General features: G+C 41.0%; 2 protein-coding genes across 2 annotated transcripts in view; one reads left to right on the top strand and one right to left on the bottom strand.

The window, feature by feature from the left end:
- si:dkey-92j12.5 (multiple PDZ domain protein) overlaps window positions 1-8,087 on the bottom strand; it is a 45,656-nt gene extending 37,569 nt beyond the window's left edge. The window contains exons 1-8 of the mRNA XM_059336653.1: window positions 7,883-8,087; window positions 6,945-7,042; window positions 5,916-6,082; window positions 3,014-3,238; window positions 2,646-2,714; window positions 1,806-1,928; window positions 853-936; window positions 40-141 (exon numbers count right to left, since the gene is read on the bottom strand). Coding sequence (XP_059192636.1) covers window positions 40-141; window positions 853-936; window positions 1,806-1,928; window positions 2,646-2,714; window positions 3,014-3,238; window positions 5,916-6,082; window positions 6,945-6,957 — 783 coding nt within the window. The 5' untranslated portion in view covers window positions 6,958-7,042; window positions 7,883-8,087. The remainder of the gene's footprint in view (window positions 1-39; window positions 142-852; window positions 937-1,805; window positions 1,929-2,645; window positions 2,715-3,013; window positions 3,239-5,915; window positions 6,083-6,944; window positions 7,043-7,882) is intronic.
- Window positions 8,088-9,733: 1,646 nt separating this feature from the next.
- The window catches only part of adgrl3.1 (adhesion G protein-coupled receptor L3.1), a 140,219-nt gene continuing 132,398 nt past the window's right edge, over window positions 9,734-17,554 (top strand). Inside the window, exon 1 of the mRNA XM_059338568.1 lies at window positions 9,734-10,257. The gene's annotated coding sequence lies outside the window, so the exon portion shown is untranslated. The remainder of the gene's footprint in view (window positions 10,258-17,554) is intronic.

The raw sequence follows: 17,554 nt of genomic DNA, 5'->3' as shown, positions 1-17,554 counted from the left end.
TACTTGACTTTTCATACACACTACACTACACACACACACCTTGCCATCCAACTGGCTGAGGACAGGAGAGGAAAGGTGGTTGTCATTGGTAACATCTCTGGCGATGAGCAGTTTCACCTTGGTACCAGCATTACGTAATACCTGGGCCAGGTGGTGAGTTGAATGGATGAAAAGTAAAAGTGCATGACAATTAATAATGAGTAGGTAAAAATACAGGTGCCCTGGAAAGACAGTACAGCACAGAACAGATAAGCCCCATTTTGACTGTCTAATACACTCTATGGGAAAGAGTCCTGAATAGTTTCCATAGACCAAACCAACCAGTTCATCTTCATCCTTGATGTCTTTTTCATGTAAAACCTCCCAAAAAAGGCTTGACAACTCTTCAAATAAAGCATTCCTTTGGGTTGCTTGTCCAAGTACGTTTTCTAGCGCGACAAATACCCACTGGTATGTTGATGTTGGTGAGAACTGCAGTTACAGTGGGCGATTTGGAACAATGAGCCCATTCTACACTCAAAAACAAACTTTAATAAGTGACACAAAGGTTAGATTTATGCTGTATCGGAAGGGTTTTCCAACAGATTTTTTGGGGTTTTACATGAGAAAAGACTACAAGGATGAAGACCTGGTTGTTTTGGCAAATGTACATCTCATTACCTGCTCCACATTTCTGCTTCCCTGAGCTTTTCTATACAACTATGAACAGTGGAAACGCACAGCGACAGGGTCAGACTAAGTCAGACTGATGGTTATTTAAACACCAATTACATAAAGCATTATCATTACAAAGGCTTAGGGTGAAAAAAAGCACTTCATCTACTTCTGTCATTTTTTCAAATGATACCTCACCTGTGCCACCTGCTCGCTGTTCATGCCTGCCAGATCTGTATCTCCGATGCGCAGGATTTGATCTCCGCTGCGCAGGCGTTTATCCTAGAGAGCACCATTACATCAAAGACATTTACTGTGAACTGTTGTTGGTTGTTTGCAATAAATCCTGCATATTCTTCCAAACACGCTTCACTTATTTGAGTTTCAATCATCAGAGATGGAGGCTTTGGAATGCACCTCTTCACTTTCTTGTTGAGAGTTAGATGACAATAATTTGGCAACTTTCATTTCTGTTTGTTAAATATGAATCCACAGCCTTGACCAAACCACTGCTTCCACTCAAATGGCAACCTCCAGGTCTGAAAAGTGAAGCTAATGCAGTGTCTTGAGCCTGCATTCTTTCTAATGGCAATCAGGGGGCGACTGTCGAGAAGTCAGTGAGAAAATAACCAGACTTCTCACTTGATTTCTTACTTCAGCAAACATGAGTTCTTTGTCACAATGACTGGTTTCAAGTCTTCTTCAATAAGGCATACAGTTTAATTTGTGCATTATGGTTAGAATAAATCAGATCACAAAGCTAGTTATGCTTTAGGGCGGGGCTACTATGTGCTTGACAAGTAGCTACCAAGGTGTGTTTTCATTTCATGAAAGTTAATTGCAACATATAAGTCACCTAAAAAACTTTGCTTGCCAAGCTAGCTAGCTAGCACTGTCTGATAATTTGACTCCACACTCTCATCCAAATATGGTCACCTTAGGCTCCAAAGAACCAAGTTCCAGTTTTAGCTAGCTAAGCTATCCAAGTCCTAGCAATAACTTTATGTCTAATGGACAGATACGGCATTAGCATTGATCTTTTTATCTAACTAAAAGCATGAAAGTCAAAAGTGATTTTTCAAAATGTTGAACTCCGTCTTTAACTGACAATTTAAGGTTTGACTATGTGATTGATTGGCAAGTAGACTTACCCGTCCAGCAGCTCCACCAGGAAGGATAGTCTTGACCATGACTCCTGTGCTTCGCCCCCCTATGATGCCAAAGCCAAGTCCTTTTCCATCATTGCTCAGCTCTATCATTTCCACATGACGCCTCTAACGTGGCAGAGGTTAGAAGAAGAGGGAGGGAGACATAAATGGGAGAATGAGAGAAAATCTATTCTAATTAAACTGGTAAAACCACCATTAATAGCTTGAAGCGCGAAACGCATCGGATTCCCTTGTTTATCTGCATCCACACATTTACCAGTGTAACGGAGTTAATGAGTTCATAAGAAATTTGATTCCACTTGCCATATAAAAATGCATCTCTCAACAACCATAGTAATTGAACGCAGCACCCCTGTGGTTTAGAGTCGTGCACCCCGGGGGGCAGCAACAGTCGGACCTTCGTGGGTCCCTGGAACGTTCACGGGCTATGAGCTCCGTCTTTTTTCATATTAATTACTTTAATTTCACTGCAAATGGGTGGTTTAAGTTGTGTTTGTTTGAATATATAGCTCCCTTACAGTTGAGCCCGTCCTTTTTCGTAGAAAGTTGACGGTGTTTTTCTTTTATTTTTGTTTACAAAATGGCTAGTGCTACAAGTTAGCTAACCTGCACTGTCTTTTCATTTCATATTTTTCAGATGTGTATGTGTGTGTGTGAGAGAGCAAAACTGACTGACTGTACAATTGATTCCTGTGCCAGAATAAACGGCTGGATGCCAATTGAGATGATCGTCTTCATTTCGTCGTAAAATTACACAACACAAGAGAGAGAGTACCAAGCCGCTACACCAGCTCTACTATAACAGCTCACATGCAACCGTACCTCATGAGCAATAGCAGACAGGTTTCTCCCCATCGACATGGTGCGGGAGATCCGAGGTGGTGTGCAGTACTAAAAAATAAAAGTCATGTGTAAAACAAAAGCAAACCTGAAATGACATCGAGTTACCTGCGCTGCCTCTTACGATCAGCTGAAACACTCACACAGTTTAATATCCAACTGAGCTTGAGATTTATAATGTAATGTAATATTCTCAAATGTAAAATGTGACATTTAGAATGATGATGCGTGTTCAGTTTTACAACTGAAAGAAAAAATATTTTGGTGGTTTACGGACTTTAAGAATAAATACTTCCTATTACTATTACTCCTCCTAAACCACCTCCCATTTACGATGGTATTTTACATACTTGTGATTCGGTGTGGATGCAGTTGTTCGGGTACATGTCTGAGAAGGACAGATCCTGCGAGCCCAGAGAAGAGGTGCTGCCGTCCCTGTGGATGGACCTGGTATTGCTGGGTCTTCGGTTCTCCATGGCCCATGTGTAGGAGTCACTGTGGCACATCGTCTTCAAGCCCAGTGCCATGCCCTGGCAGGGGCCGCAGTTCATGGATACAGATTTGGAAATCTTCCCCTGGTAGGATTGAGAGAGCAATAAGGGACGGGTAGATAGGACACATGGTAAGATGGGAAAAAGGATAAAAAGTGTAGAAATGGAGAGGATGCAAGTAAAAGAGATGAATTAGGAGGGATTGGGAGAGAGGAGATGAATGAGAGAAGGATTGAGGGATGCAAGGGAAGGGAGAAAAAGATTGGGAAGGAAATGGATGAGGGAGATAAAGAGATGGGTTAGGGGATTGATAGAGAGGTGGAGACATTAATTGAAGAAAAGAGATATGGAGAGGGAGAGGAATAGGATGAGAAAGTGATGGAGGGAAATAGAAAGGATAAAGAAATTGAGAAAGGAGGGCATTGCGATACAATGAAGAAAGATGGGGAAGGGAAAAGAGGGAGGGTGGGTGGATGTGTGTTCACAAAAAAAAAGTGTAGAAAGATGGGTTTAAAATGGAGCAGAGAGGGGAAAGATAAGAGAGCAGGAACATGAGGATCTGAGATAAAGGCTTCTTTTCACTACCACATAACCACAGAACTGCTCCCTTTTGTCTATTAGGTTTTCTGTTTCAAAGTTTAAAAAGGGAGTTTCGGTAGATGCTTATTTCGGATCTGTATGCTTTTCCATTTTAACAACTTTGACATCTGTTGAAAAAGCAGTAATAAAACACAGAACGCTAACAAAACTAGAAGTTTTACGTCTGAATGCTATATATAAAAACTGTGGATTTAAAAGTAAGGAACATGAACTAACACAAACTGTGTCTGTGTCTGTCCTGATAAAATCCAGAAAACATTGACATGATCCAGTGCCATGTTTCCTGGAATGCAGAGATGCTAAATGGCTACAGGCTCACACCACACAAAGCTAATGTAATAATCCTTGTGTGTGTGTGTGGACCGTTGTGCTTATAAGGTTAGCCTATTACAGTACACCACAACAGACAATTACAGAGCCGTGATGATTACCGCTGACAACAGCGGTGGAGGAAGCACTCAGGTCTTTTACTTAGGTAGAAGTAGCAGCACCACAATGGACACGAATACAAGTAAAAGTATAAAAGTATCAGTTTTAAAATGTACCAAAAGTAAAAAGGTTCATTATGCAGGATAGCTTATTTCAGAATAATGCATTTTATTGGATTATAACGATGCAGTCTTGTGTGCATCACTGTATTGTCGCAGCTGGTAAAGATCGGGTTAATTTTATTATCATATACTGCCGGGTAGCAGTTGTACCCTATAATAATACATCATAATTTAATGTTGCTTAAATATTTGTGTTTTAAGGTAAATCTGCAAAGTTAGTAGTACTTTAAGTCAATAAATAAATATTGGAGTAATAGTTGCCAAGTCATAAATGGCAACAAATTTCAGAAACTGGCAACGATGTCTTGGCCAATGGTTGTCATCCTAACATATAGAAAATAGAGAGACCAACAGCAAAACATGCATCCCAAAATAAATTGATTTGTCTCATTAGTGATGTGAAAATGATCAGAACCAGAACGAGACAACGCTACAAGTGTGTTGGTTTGTTTACTTGCAAAAAGATAATGGAAAAGCAAATAAAGGTGTTTGACTCTAGGGTGTTTGAAAGTTTGACTCACTCATCAACATCACAAAAAAATGTGCAACAGGACTCATCTTAAAAAATTAGCCGGATGACTTTAAATGAAAAACAAAAAGGGAGTTTGTGATGTCGTGGCCTTTTTGAGCTGGATGGAAAAACTATACTGCAAAGCATTTACCTCGAAAAGTGACACATCAAGTTAATTAGTTTTGGGTAGCACATTGTAATATACTTAGAAACACTTACTGTCATAAAGCTTGCATTCTTTAAGGTCACATTTTAATTAATAAGCAGTCATATAACAAAAAGTTTCTTAATTACTCAAACATAAGGTGGATATAATTGGCAACTATATTTACAGCCATCAGAGGCTGAAGCCTAGCTGTCAACCTTGTCACCACTTGAGAGTTAGTGTTGAGTCCTGATAAAGTTGCTGGCAATAAACATAAAACATAGGCAAGTACTTATCAACAATTATCTAGCCTCTGATGAGACATGCCAGTGTAGCATCAGTGCAGGTCCCAAGCCTGGATAAATAGAGAGGGTTGCGTCAGGAAGGGCATCAGGCGTAAAACTTTTACCAATTCAAATATGCGTATCATACATTTTTGACAGATGGTCTTTGAAGAAGATGATCCGCTGTGGCAACCCCTAATGGGAAAATGCCGAAAGAAGAAGAAGAAGACTTTAAAACTTTACAGTACAGAACTTGAGAAAATGTATTTTCCACCACTAGCTTTAACAAAGTTAAATACCTTGCTGATGTCATACAACACACATACTGTACATGTGTGTGGGCTGCGAGGAAGTCAATGTGTGTGAGTAAATAATGTTTAGTGACATAATCCCCCTCTCTGCAAACACACACAAGTTTAAAACTTGTGACAATCTTACCGATGACTTCTGCAAACTCCTCAACATGATGTTTAGCCACTTCTTCCTTCCTGTCCCTCTCTCTCTCTTGCTCTCTCCCTCTCTCTCTTTCTCGGGGATTTAGTGGTAAGCTTAGGTAAGCTGATTACTCATCCAGTTTGGTTCCTGCATTCAGTATTTTGGGAATGATTCCGGCTCCTTCCCCACCATTCAATATACACCAAACACCCACGCACTCATGCTCACTCTGTACCTTTGCCGGGGGCTTCCGCTTAGCTTGCTGTAAGCTGAGTATATGATGGAACAGGGGGCTCTGCAGGACAGTCTTTAGCAGGGAGAGTTTCTCCTGTGTGGGGGCCTCTCCTCTCTCCTTCAGTTTGGCTTGCAGTCTCTCCACAGCTTCCAAGGCACGCTGAGTATCTGCACAGAAATTGTATATCATTTATGTCACTCAGAAACAGGATTTCTCCCATTTGGCTTTGTGTTAGATTCACACAGCTGCTGTTGGACCTTGACCTTTGATAATAAGCTATGAAATGCCAATACTTAATAGGGACCAGGGGGGAAAAAAAAGAACATTTCCCCAAGTCTTTCAAACTGACTTTGTTGAAATACAACATGTCTTCGAGAATCCAGACTGACTTCTTCTGTCAGCACTGATCAACAGTGTGATAAGTGTTCTGGAGGTTTAGGTGAACAGGAACTGTGCTTGTCTGACAAATATCCCCGAACCATGTCTGCTAGAGTAAGTTCTTTCAATTTTAGTTGATTTTTGAAATGTCACAATCCTCTCTTCTCAATCTCCTGACAACATAATTTAGTTTCAAACTACACTTTTTGGCTTCAACTGTGGTGAAAAAAAAGCAAAATGTCTGCAAAAGTACTATACAAAAACTTAATCAAGAATCACTAAGACAGGACTAAGGGAGGAAGTGCTGCAACACTAAAAAGCCAAGGCTGAAAAGTTACATCAGGTCATATCGCCCTTGTTTATTTAGTGGAGCAGGAGCTAATGAGCACAAGCCACAATTGCAGTAATTGTATGTGGCAGAAGGTTAAGATCCTGTAAACTCTTCACCACAAAGTTTTGACTACCGATCAGACTGTGAGTCCTGTGCCACCTGCACATGAGACTATTCCCTTCTGTCTGGCTGCAGCAACCATGCCTGACACCTTAATTGTAAGCCTGGGATGATGGCGGTGGCGGGAGTGCTACTGAGGTTACTGGAACGTGTTGGGCTTTAACAGTGCTCTACATCTGCAGGTCACTGAAAACACTTACCCATGATTTCCATCGTAGTCTGACAGATTGTTTGGATGAATTGTGACTTTTTGGTGACTTTCTGTCTCAGTTAAATGTCATTGTTCTGTGTTCGGCACCTGAAACACGAAGAAAGAAAAAAAAAAAGGAAAGGGTTTTCTACTTTAACATGACCTTGTACAGAGTGTCTTCTTTTATGTTTGTGACAGTGTATTTATGGAAGATGACAGTGCATTGTACATAAAAAGTGCCAAGGAGAAATTTATCCTTGAAGCTATCCCCAATGCTGATACATACTTAGAGTTATGGCAGAAAAACGTGTATTAGTCTCCTGCTCTTGGGCAAAAAGGAATAATTAGTATACTAATTTATATTTTACATCTGTTCTGTAGCATGTATCTTTTCACCTCTACATCCTCTCTGCCGAGGCCTGTGCCATGCTTGTTTGCAAGCGCCTTGCTTGTCAACTAATGCTCTTTAGCAGGATTTAAATCTTCTCCAAAAGGCTTTATCAGCCAGTGATGGTAATTAACAGCGACACATGGCCTCCCGACCATTCTGACTGGAGGGGAAGCCTGTATAGCATCAAAGCATGATACCAATGACATGATTTGATTTGCAAAACGATGGGGCTGGAAATGACAACGTCTCATCTGAAATCTAATTATGGGGCATTGATAGGCAGTAGGGTTATCGCAGTACTTATATGCCCTTCACGGCAGCCCTAATGAAATCTATATATTATACCTGTTGCTATTAAAGCGATGCATCAGAATAAAAAGATCATTACATATGAATGATTTCCAGTAATTACACAGGCCCAATTAGCGACTAATTTGATATGTAATCAACAAGGCAGTGTGTTAATTTCTTTAAAAATGACCGGGGCACATTAGAGCTATCACTGTGACGAACAGACGGGCATCACGGACAGTGTTTGCAGAAAAGCCTCATCTCACCTCCATTGCAGCGCCGGTGGGCTATCAACAGGTCCCCACTGAGCTCCAAGCACAGCACAGCCGCCTCGTCCACCAGTCCGCAGGGTAAATTCACCACAACCGAATAGCAAGAATGACACTTTCCTGATGGGACAAGTCATAACAGCTTATTGAGACACGGCCAGATATCAAGAAGCACGCTGCGCGCTTTATTTTGCAGCATTGTGTCCGCGCGGCTTGTGAAGCGTCCCGTGCAGTGCGCATGTCACCCTCTGATCTCCAGGCACACAGGGCTCATCCCTAATGAAAACGAAGTAGCCTACAGTAATCCTGTAATACATTTCACTGGGACACTCTGAGAATCATGCTTATGGATATTATGGTGACTCCACACTCATAGCTAGCCTACACAGGTCCTGACCCACAAATCCTGATGAAATCTGGTAACACTTTACAATAAATAAATGGTAAATATTAAACTTAGTTATCATAAAAATGAGTTGGAATTTTACAAAATATTCCAGACAATGTTTGTAGATGTTGGAAAAAAAAGTAGGAACCATTTCACAACGTACTTTTATCACGTGTTACAACTTTATATTAGCCATCAAAAAAATAATGATTATACACGATTTAAAGATAATTTATCATTAAAAAATATTTAATATAGCCTAGTGTATAAAATGTGTTCAACAATACGATTTAAAAATATATAATAGTGCTACTTATCAGTAAAAAAAATTAATGATCGTTTATTTTTGAAAAATTATAAAAAAAAAAACCTTCAAAAGAATGTCATAAGAATAAGCTATTAAATATGACTATATACAGATATTAAAATATCAAGTTCCCATCCCAAATCTGATGTCAGAATATCATAATATACCTGCTGCTAGAAATGTAGGTTGCCATGAAAGAAAATTATATATATTTTATTATATAATTTGGTTTTATGTATACAGCCTTTTAATTCATTCATTCATTTATTTATTCATTTATTTAATTATTTATACATTTATTATAATGTAGGTCTACGCATATGGCCTTGGATGAAAAACAGCACCTTTCAGTTAAAAGTGCTCGTTTTTATGTTAGATTGGCTTTTATTTTAAATAACCTTTTCATTGCTGCTGTGATTCTGTCATTTGCTCGCTGTTAGCTTTGCCCAGCAGCAGACCCCTACCGGGCAAACCGCTTTAGGCAGAGTTATTATATACAGTCCACATTTCACTTCGGCTTTCTAAAGCTCAAACTGCAGTCCAGGGACGATAACGAGTCATTTAATGGGTTCCGAGAGGTCTGGGCAGAGAGGGCTAAATAAGGGTGTGATTCCACTTTAATTCCTCTTTACTGAGCTGAGAATGTGACAATGAACCCAACTGTCGCCTATAGCTGCATATTATAATGCAGTTGTCACCCAGAGGCATGATTATGAAATCATACACCAAGTCATGTCCAACAACAAAAACAGCTCTCAGGTGGGGCTTCTTGATCCACTGTCACATCCGGTTGTGGGTCAGGTGGGGTTTATGTAAAACGTCCTTGTCGTGTAAAACTTTTGGGCACCCCTGTGTGTTTTCACACGGCAGGTGGAGCCCTCGCTCCAGAGATTTAGGAGCCAAATCCAGTTCCGCGTTTTCCACCAGACACCCCCACTTCATCTCTCCCTTCTCTCCCTCTCCCTCTCTCTCTCTCTCTGCATCCCCCAGGCAGGAATCATCACCCCCCTCCTCCCCCAGCCCTTCAACCCACCCTCGGCTCCCCGCCCGCCTGCAACGCAACGCTCCTTTTCGCCGGGCTGCGCTCGATCAACCGAGCATCCACCGCTCCTCCAAATTGGTTTGTCATTTCTGACCCCTCTCTCTCTCTCTCTCTCTCTCTCCCTCTCTCTCTGTGTTGACCACGGTCCTCTGCTCCGCTGCGCGCTGCGCCTGTGGACTTCAGCCAAAGTCAGTAAGAACATAAAGGCAGCCGAGAAAAGAGAAAGAGAAAGGGAGGGAGGGATACAGACAGACGGATAGAGAGAGAGAGAGATACGCCTCTGTCCTCCTCCAGCACTCCACTGGACTTAGTGCATTTGGACGGACGCGATACCTCCTCCCGTGTGAGCGCTGATCGGGATACTAAGCACGCAGCTATTGGTTTATTACACCCTCAGCTTTATCTCCATCCCCTCTTTCGCGAAGATTTACCCACGTCGTTTCTTTTTTTTGTGGCACCAAGAATTAACCACAGACCCGGAGTCGCCAATCAGTGAAATTAAATTGCCTGGGAAGATATATTTCCAACATCTACGCTGTGGGGACTGGATGCAAGAGCGCAGAAAAGGTTATTCCTGACTCCTGTGTGCGCTGGATGTGTATATATGCGCCTATATCGCTGCGACTGGTGTTACGGTAAGGATGCACTCTTTATTCCTGCACAAATTATGTCGATTTTTTTTTTTTGCTGGTTGGCGATATGTCAACCCGTGTGTGTCGCTGACCTGCTCAGGAAGCTATACAGCAGCGCTGACTTTGGTTCTCACGGATGCCCATGGGAATGTGGCCTGGGATTATTGTACTTACGGGGCGCGGAAACTGGCCCTTAATGGACGAAAAAGGGGGGTTAACATGTAATGTAGTTCGCGTATATTCGTACGGATGATGGTCCCAGCGACTTGTGGCTGGATTGGGCGTCGCTCGGATGCGAGACGTCGCCGTGGCGAAGTAACAAGCGATGATACGTCTCAAATAATCAATGCGATCATATTATCCCATCCTCTGCCGGGGTGTACACATAATTATTATTCTGTGGCCGCGTGGATGTGCCTCACTGCAGGCAGCAATGACAAATCACACGCTTTGGCATGATGGATGACAGATAGACTAAAGTGCTCACCTCCTCTGGGGTTTTTTCCTCTTATTTTATATGGCTGTCATTTGAGTGTATTGGAATGCAGTTAGCTTATTGTGCACTGTGCTGCTTTTGTCAGCCGCAGTCTTAAAATCCAGAGTAAATCCAGCCACTCTGGATGAAAAGGAGTATCCGGCAGGCCAGTGCATGCACCCCAAGGATACGTCAATCATGCGGATTCATGAGTGAAAGCTGTGGGTCTTATTTACAGAAGAGGCGTCCGGGGTTGCAGATGACCTTGATGTGAAAACTACTGAAGGTTGCACAGTTCTTGGATCTTGACCTGAACTGAAAGCAGCACCTTGTTTCACATCTGTGTGAACATAGATGTACTCTTTGTAATCAGCAGGCTCCCTAATCCCTGTGTGCCTCCACACTGATGCAAAATTAAATGACTAATCATAAGTGTCCTGCCTCACAAATAAATGCACATATCTGGCAATCAAAGCACCCCTCTATAGTCATTTGCTGTCTGTCTGCTTGGGTGGCTCACTACTCTCAACACCCAAATGGCTATCAGCAAATATACTGTGCACAATGTTGTTGTGTGGCAAAAAAGGGCGGATGTAGGCTCTCAAGGTTGGAGTGGTTGACAATTTGTTGACTCTTTTGTCAGTGCTTGCAGGTAAGAAAAGAGACTCCCCTGAGCAGGTGGGAAAATGGTCAGTGTAGGCAATTATCTGTATGTCTGTGTTAGAGAAATTTGACTTAGATTTGCTTGGCTGCCATTTTGGCAGCATCTGTTAAAGCACAGGCCGGTCTCCAAGGAGATTATTATGTTTGTGGATGAGATGAATATCACTAAGTCATCTGTCATCAGTGCATCTGTTTGTGTCGAAGTGATCCTACAGTTCCTTGCGTTTGTACGCCAAGTTGATTATTTGTTTTAGATGTTTGTGAAAGATGTAGCATCCAAAAAAACACACAACTATTTCGCTGTCCAAATCCTGCAGTTGGTGGTTGTAGGTGTCTGACAAGTTGTTTATTTGTTTTTAACAGTGAAGGAAAATGTAACCTCAATAGTATCTTTGCTGTCCAAACTTAGATCTGCTACAGTGGATGTTTTTTGGTTTACCTTTCTCGACAGCCTCTCCGGAGAGGATGTTTGTCAGACATCACACCATGAATGCAAGGTGTGTCAAAGAGCATCTTGGGTCACGTTAAGCAATGGCATCCACACAACGACTGATGTTGTCAAAGCACCTGAAGCTTTATAATGTGCAACAGCAGCAATCAAGCATCTGCTGACAGTAGGTCTATCTGTCCTCCTTTAATTAGGTCACTGATTCATTTCACTTGTTATGATGCACAAGAAAGACAAAGTTCCTCGTCTGGGAATGCAGGGTGCAAATTACGACGGTTGTGTTAATTCCGATTGTTATGCTTCATTGACCAAGGTCTGACTTTCTTTGTTTAGAGCTGTTAGTGTAACACAATATTTGGTTTGGATTTGGAGGGCTCCAAAAACAATATCTGACCCAGTAATGGAAGCAGCCTATGATTTAAATAAGGACATTTTGTGTACACATCCAAATCTTAGAGATAATGAAAATAAACATTGGCAGACAGCATGATCCATTGCAGACAGACAATAATACACTTGTATATTAAGACAAGCAGGCATATAATCAGCTTCGGAACAAGTGTAACTGCTTGTTGCTGAAGTCTCTATTTCCATCGTCAAGGGTTATTAGAGAGTCCGACTTCAACTTCTTGTGCAATTAATTCTGTTTAGTGGGCACATAGAACCTAAGGGCTGATTTCCCCGAGAACCATTTGAACAAGCGTCTCCTAAAGAATTTGCACTTTCTGGGATTCTAGTTCTCTATTTAGTTAATTTATGCTCAGCAAGGTAAAGGTTTGTGTGTCGGAGAGCCTTGCAGATAAACAAGAAGCTGGTGTTTATTGTGCTCCCAGAGACAACCAACCTTCCCGCAGAAATAAATTGTCACTCTTGTGGCTTAAGCTGCGAGGAAAACCAAAACAAATCTTAATGCTGCAATAATAATATTAAGTTTCAATGCAAGCAGAACAGTTTGAATTTGACTGCACTGCTTCCTAACGCGACGATGATTCACATTCCTCGTCTCATGCCAACTCTGTGTGCCGAGTTTAACCTCATTCAGAAGCCCTTTCCTGCGCTAGACGACATCTCTCTTCCATACTGAAATAATGAGGCCAGATCCCTGCCCGTCTTCCTCATCCACCTAAAGCACTCGGTCATGTGTTAACACATCCTTCCCCCCTACCCTTCCCTTCCCTCAAAGAATAACCCCGGCTCTCTGCATTTTCCGCCCATCGAATGGAGCTATCGGCTCAGTTCACCTCTCTTAATGTGTGAAGCTCGCCTCCGATATCATTCAACCCTATTAGAGGTTGAGACCATGCGGGGAGACTGCGCAGTTACTTTGCTACCTGATTAGATATGTGCTTAGGAAAGGGGAAAACCAGTAGCAGACGACTGGCTGTCAGATCTCAGGGCATTCACTGACTCATTGCTCCTATGGCTTCGACTAGAATAGCCCTCCAGAGATAGATGTCTTACTCTGCCTAAATATGGAACTGTTGGAAGGCTTTCTGCTTGAACCACCACAGCCTATTATCTGTCTGTGTTTTGGGGCCGATTGGAGGAAATATACACTGTTGGCCTGACTGCTCGTGCCGTCTGTTAACTGGGCTGTTTGTGTGTCTCGCTGAAAGGGATACATGTTGTAATCCTGCTCAATGATCATTGCATTGCTTAGCAGTAAGATGTAATCATACGACTGGACAACATAAGCAGTTCTAAACCAGCGATGTTTCTCAATCAATGTTTGGAAGTTTTTCAATAAAGAAAGATGGTTCAGAAATGGTTCACTGTAAGTCACTGGCATGAGATTTCATCTGAATCAACAAGCCTTAGACAGATTAGTGGTCTGATATAAAATCAATCATTATCATTTTTGAAGAGTGATTAATTAAGTCCTTTTTAAAGCAAACATTTCATAGTCCCAGTTCAATTCTGAAAATATGCAGCTTGTTTTGGCTATTTTGATAGTGAATTTAAATAATTTTGTTGTTTTTTTGCAATATGAAATTTTGCACATTAGCTGTTCCATCTTAATAAATCACTGTTGCTCTGACACGGTTATGGCATGTGGCAGTTGGGCTGCTAGCCAAGCTGCTGCTAACGTTTGCTTGTTTTTCTACTAACTTAAAATCCAAATGTTCAGAGTCAAAATTTTTACTGGGAGCCAAATTATCTGCCCCGCCTCCCTAAAACAAATTGACTCTGAAATATGATTAGCCAATCCAGGTACCACCCCATTATTTTAAACTATGATTGGCTATCCGCCTGGTCAGAGGCAGGACCTTAGGCATTTACATTTTGTCTTAACTTTATACTTTGATTATTATTTTACATGTAGCCTACTTTTAGAGGAACAATTTATTTTTGAAGATACAAGAATTAAGTTTGGAAGCTTTATATTACATTTATATGGTGCCCCTGTGGTGTTGTAATTGGTAAGTGTGATTATCTTAAATTACAATTTCAGACACAGAAATATAATGAACTGTAAGATACTGAATGTTAGAAATTGAAGTAGACTAGTTGAGACAGAAATTATGAATTAATGTTTTTATAATGTGTGCACACACACATACTTAATGCCACCCCTGCATAAGTAAGTGCCCCACTTGGGCACCCAAGTCAAAAAAGTCCCAATCCCATTATCCCCTCTCCTACACTTACCACATACAGTCATGGAAAAAAATATTAGACCACCCATTGTTTTCTTCAGTTTCTTGTTCATTTAAATGCCTGGTACAACTAAAGGTACATTTCTTTGGACAAATATAATGATCACAACAAAAATAGCTCATAAGTGTTTAATTTAAGAGCTGATATCTAGCCATTTTCCATGGTTTTCTTAATAATAATAAAAAAATTTTTTAAGAAAACCATGGAAAATGAACAAGAAATTAAATGTAAAAAATGGTCAAATATTTTTTTTCTGACTGTACCTCAACCTGTAATGTTGATTTTGTGTTGTGTTGAGTTTTGTGTGTCTTAAAAAGTGTTAAAAATGCAAGTGTAAAAATGAGCAATGGACTTTGGAAATGTATAAAATAAAGATTGCCATAAAGAAATTAGAAAAATAAGAAAAGTTTCCCATTGGGCTTTAGGAAACCATAATGTCAATAATATATATACACAACAACAATAATACTAATAAAAAATATTAATTATTATTTATAATAATATGTTGTACTCCTGAAAAAGCTACAAGTTCCAAAAGCAAAGCTGTTGATCAAGGTGAAAAGTCCTCAAACCCCCTTAAAGCTTTGATTGCATCTTGTTTTTAATCAGCGTTTTGTAACAGCCAAATTAAAGAAGCCCGAGGACCTCAGGTTGTGATCCATCTCATATGGGATAAAAAATACTGAGAAATCAATCAGTGCAAATTAATTCTGAAACTACCAGCCGGTTTATTAGGACATCAAAACTGTGCCAATGTGATGATGTCTTTGGCTCTTCCCTACTTTAGATTTCTTGCTACTTTCCTACCATAAAAATCCCAAAGAGGACAAATATTGAACATAATGAATTGGCTACAGTCACACTAAACACACACTGATGGCTTGTGCTTCACCATCTCGATGTGATCAATCTGAGAGACTTATGTGAGTAAAATCAATGCCGCATCTCACAATAATGTTTTTTTAAAGACAGATTTTTATTTGTCCTGTTTGACCAGTTGACCAGCCGCTACCTCTAATGTGTTTTGTAGGCCTTAGTATTTCATGTCCAGCTTTATGTCATCATTGACTTTTATTTATTGTGGCATTATTGGTTGCAAAACACCTTTTAATACAGTTTTGAAGCAGGCTATATAAAGTGAAGATGACTGTTATTATAGTGCCATTCTGAAGTGGAGTGAGGAGGCTGTGAGAGGGTGTCTTTTTTATACAATTATTCTTGGCAACAGTCGGAGAACAATGGCTGTATGTAAGACTATTGATTTTTAAACAGTTCGTCTTAGTCCTTCTATCTAATTCCGACTTGAACCAAGCTGTGCGCAGTTTACTGTAACTTTGTAAATGCTGCAACTCAGGCTGTGAAATACAATAAAACGTCTCAAGTGTTTGTGCGTATGTCTACAGGCTTATTCTTTTACTCTGCAAATGGCCTTTACTATCATCACCCGATTTGTCTCTGTATTGCATGTTTAAGCAGCTGCTCTCTGTGTCACCTACTGTACCCACGGCTCATTGTTCTTTTCAAACCTCTCACTCACTCAGTAGTGGTTATCCCCCCTTTCACAAAGAAAAAACACTTGTTCTTTCAGTCAACACATCTCCTGTCCACACATCTCCTCTGTGCCCTTCACCTCCCTGCGCCCCACTCAAAGCTGTCACCACTCAATAGAAACACACATACACACACGCACACACACATGCATGCATTTCTTCTCACAGATAATCTAAACAAACATCAATGTGCCGCACATCAATTCATCAATTACCACCACTCTTTCAGACACACACTTGTATGCCAACACACATGTATAAGCTCACACACGTAGACGTGCCTGCAGCTGTATATTTAGCGACACACACAGTGCCATTAGGGAGCTGAATGGAGAATCAGTGTACAAGGCCAGAGTGATTGTAAGAAGCTCACTCCAAGGTCTGCTGATTATTTTGGTCTCCACAGGAAATCATTTACAATAGCAACCCTCCTTCCACTCCTCTTCCCAGTCCAGTCCATTTAAAACAGCGTGTTGGTGTGTGTGTGGCTATGCGAGTCTTAAGTTGGCCACACCAGTATTGATGGGGAAATTCTTTGCTGTGTTGTTTGTGCCGGTTGACTATAGTGTGCCGCTTCGGCCCTCACTTGTTTAGAGAATGGGGTGCTTGGAAATGACTCATACACAATGTGATGCAACACAGCGGAGCAGATTTGAATTATGGGGCAATGAACAATGAGGTCATCACAGGGCTGGGGGCATAAATCTCCCGGTGCCGTGGTATAACACTGCACTTCTTATCAATGGAGGAAACTGCAGCAAGGGTTTGAAAATGCAGTATTGTTTTAGAGACGGATTCAGTGTTGAAAACTAAAGGGCCCGGCTGGTTGAGTCAAGCAACTGAGACAATGGAAGGGGAATTCTGGTGTGACTGCAGTGACATATTTTAAGTACAGTTCACTTCCACAAACAACAGTTGCATATAGCATCCCGGATTCTTGGCAGATTGTTAATTTGTTGCAATATTTCCTTTCCCCCCTGGCTTTTCAAGTGTTTGCCCGCCTCTTATATCCACCATACTGCATCCAATGATATTTTCCATATCTTTCCCTTCTTCAGCAGATTGTCCACAATCAGCGTCTGCTGTAATACCATCATCCCCAGGCCCCTCTTAAATTTCCTGCTTACTGGGCTTTTACTTTAACTGCATTACATACATCTTCCACTCCCTGTTCATCTGGTTCCTTTCAGCATAAACCAGGCTGAAACATCTAACTCGAAGCGCTTTGATGCGACTGGTCGTTTGATGGTGAATTTAAAAAAATATATATTGTCATTTATTGTGCCTGTTCATTGGCAGAGCTGTGATCTTGATTGATATTGAATGCCGTTTTCATTCCAAGTCTTTCAGAGTGAGAATATGTGCCAGGGAGTATTGATCTGGAGCTTAGTTGATGGTGCAGTGTGATAGGCTGAAGGAGGGCGAGGATGACTAGATGGTTATGCTTGATGGAACAAAGATATTACCAGATGTAGTAGTGATCAATGGCTTGATAATGCATGTTTA

The sequence above is a fragment of the Centropristis striata genome, chromosome 1 (genome assembly GCF_030273125.1).
Source record: "Centropristis striata isolate RG_2023a ecotype Rhode Island chromosome 1, C.striata_1.0, whole genome shotgun sequence".
NCBI classification, from domain to species: Eukaryota; Metazoa; Chordata; class Actinopteri; order Perciformes; family Serranidae; genus Centropristis; species Centropristis striata.
This window is presented reverse-complemented; position numbering and strand designations above follow the sequence as displayed.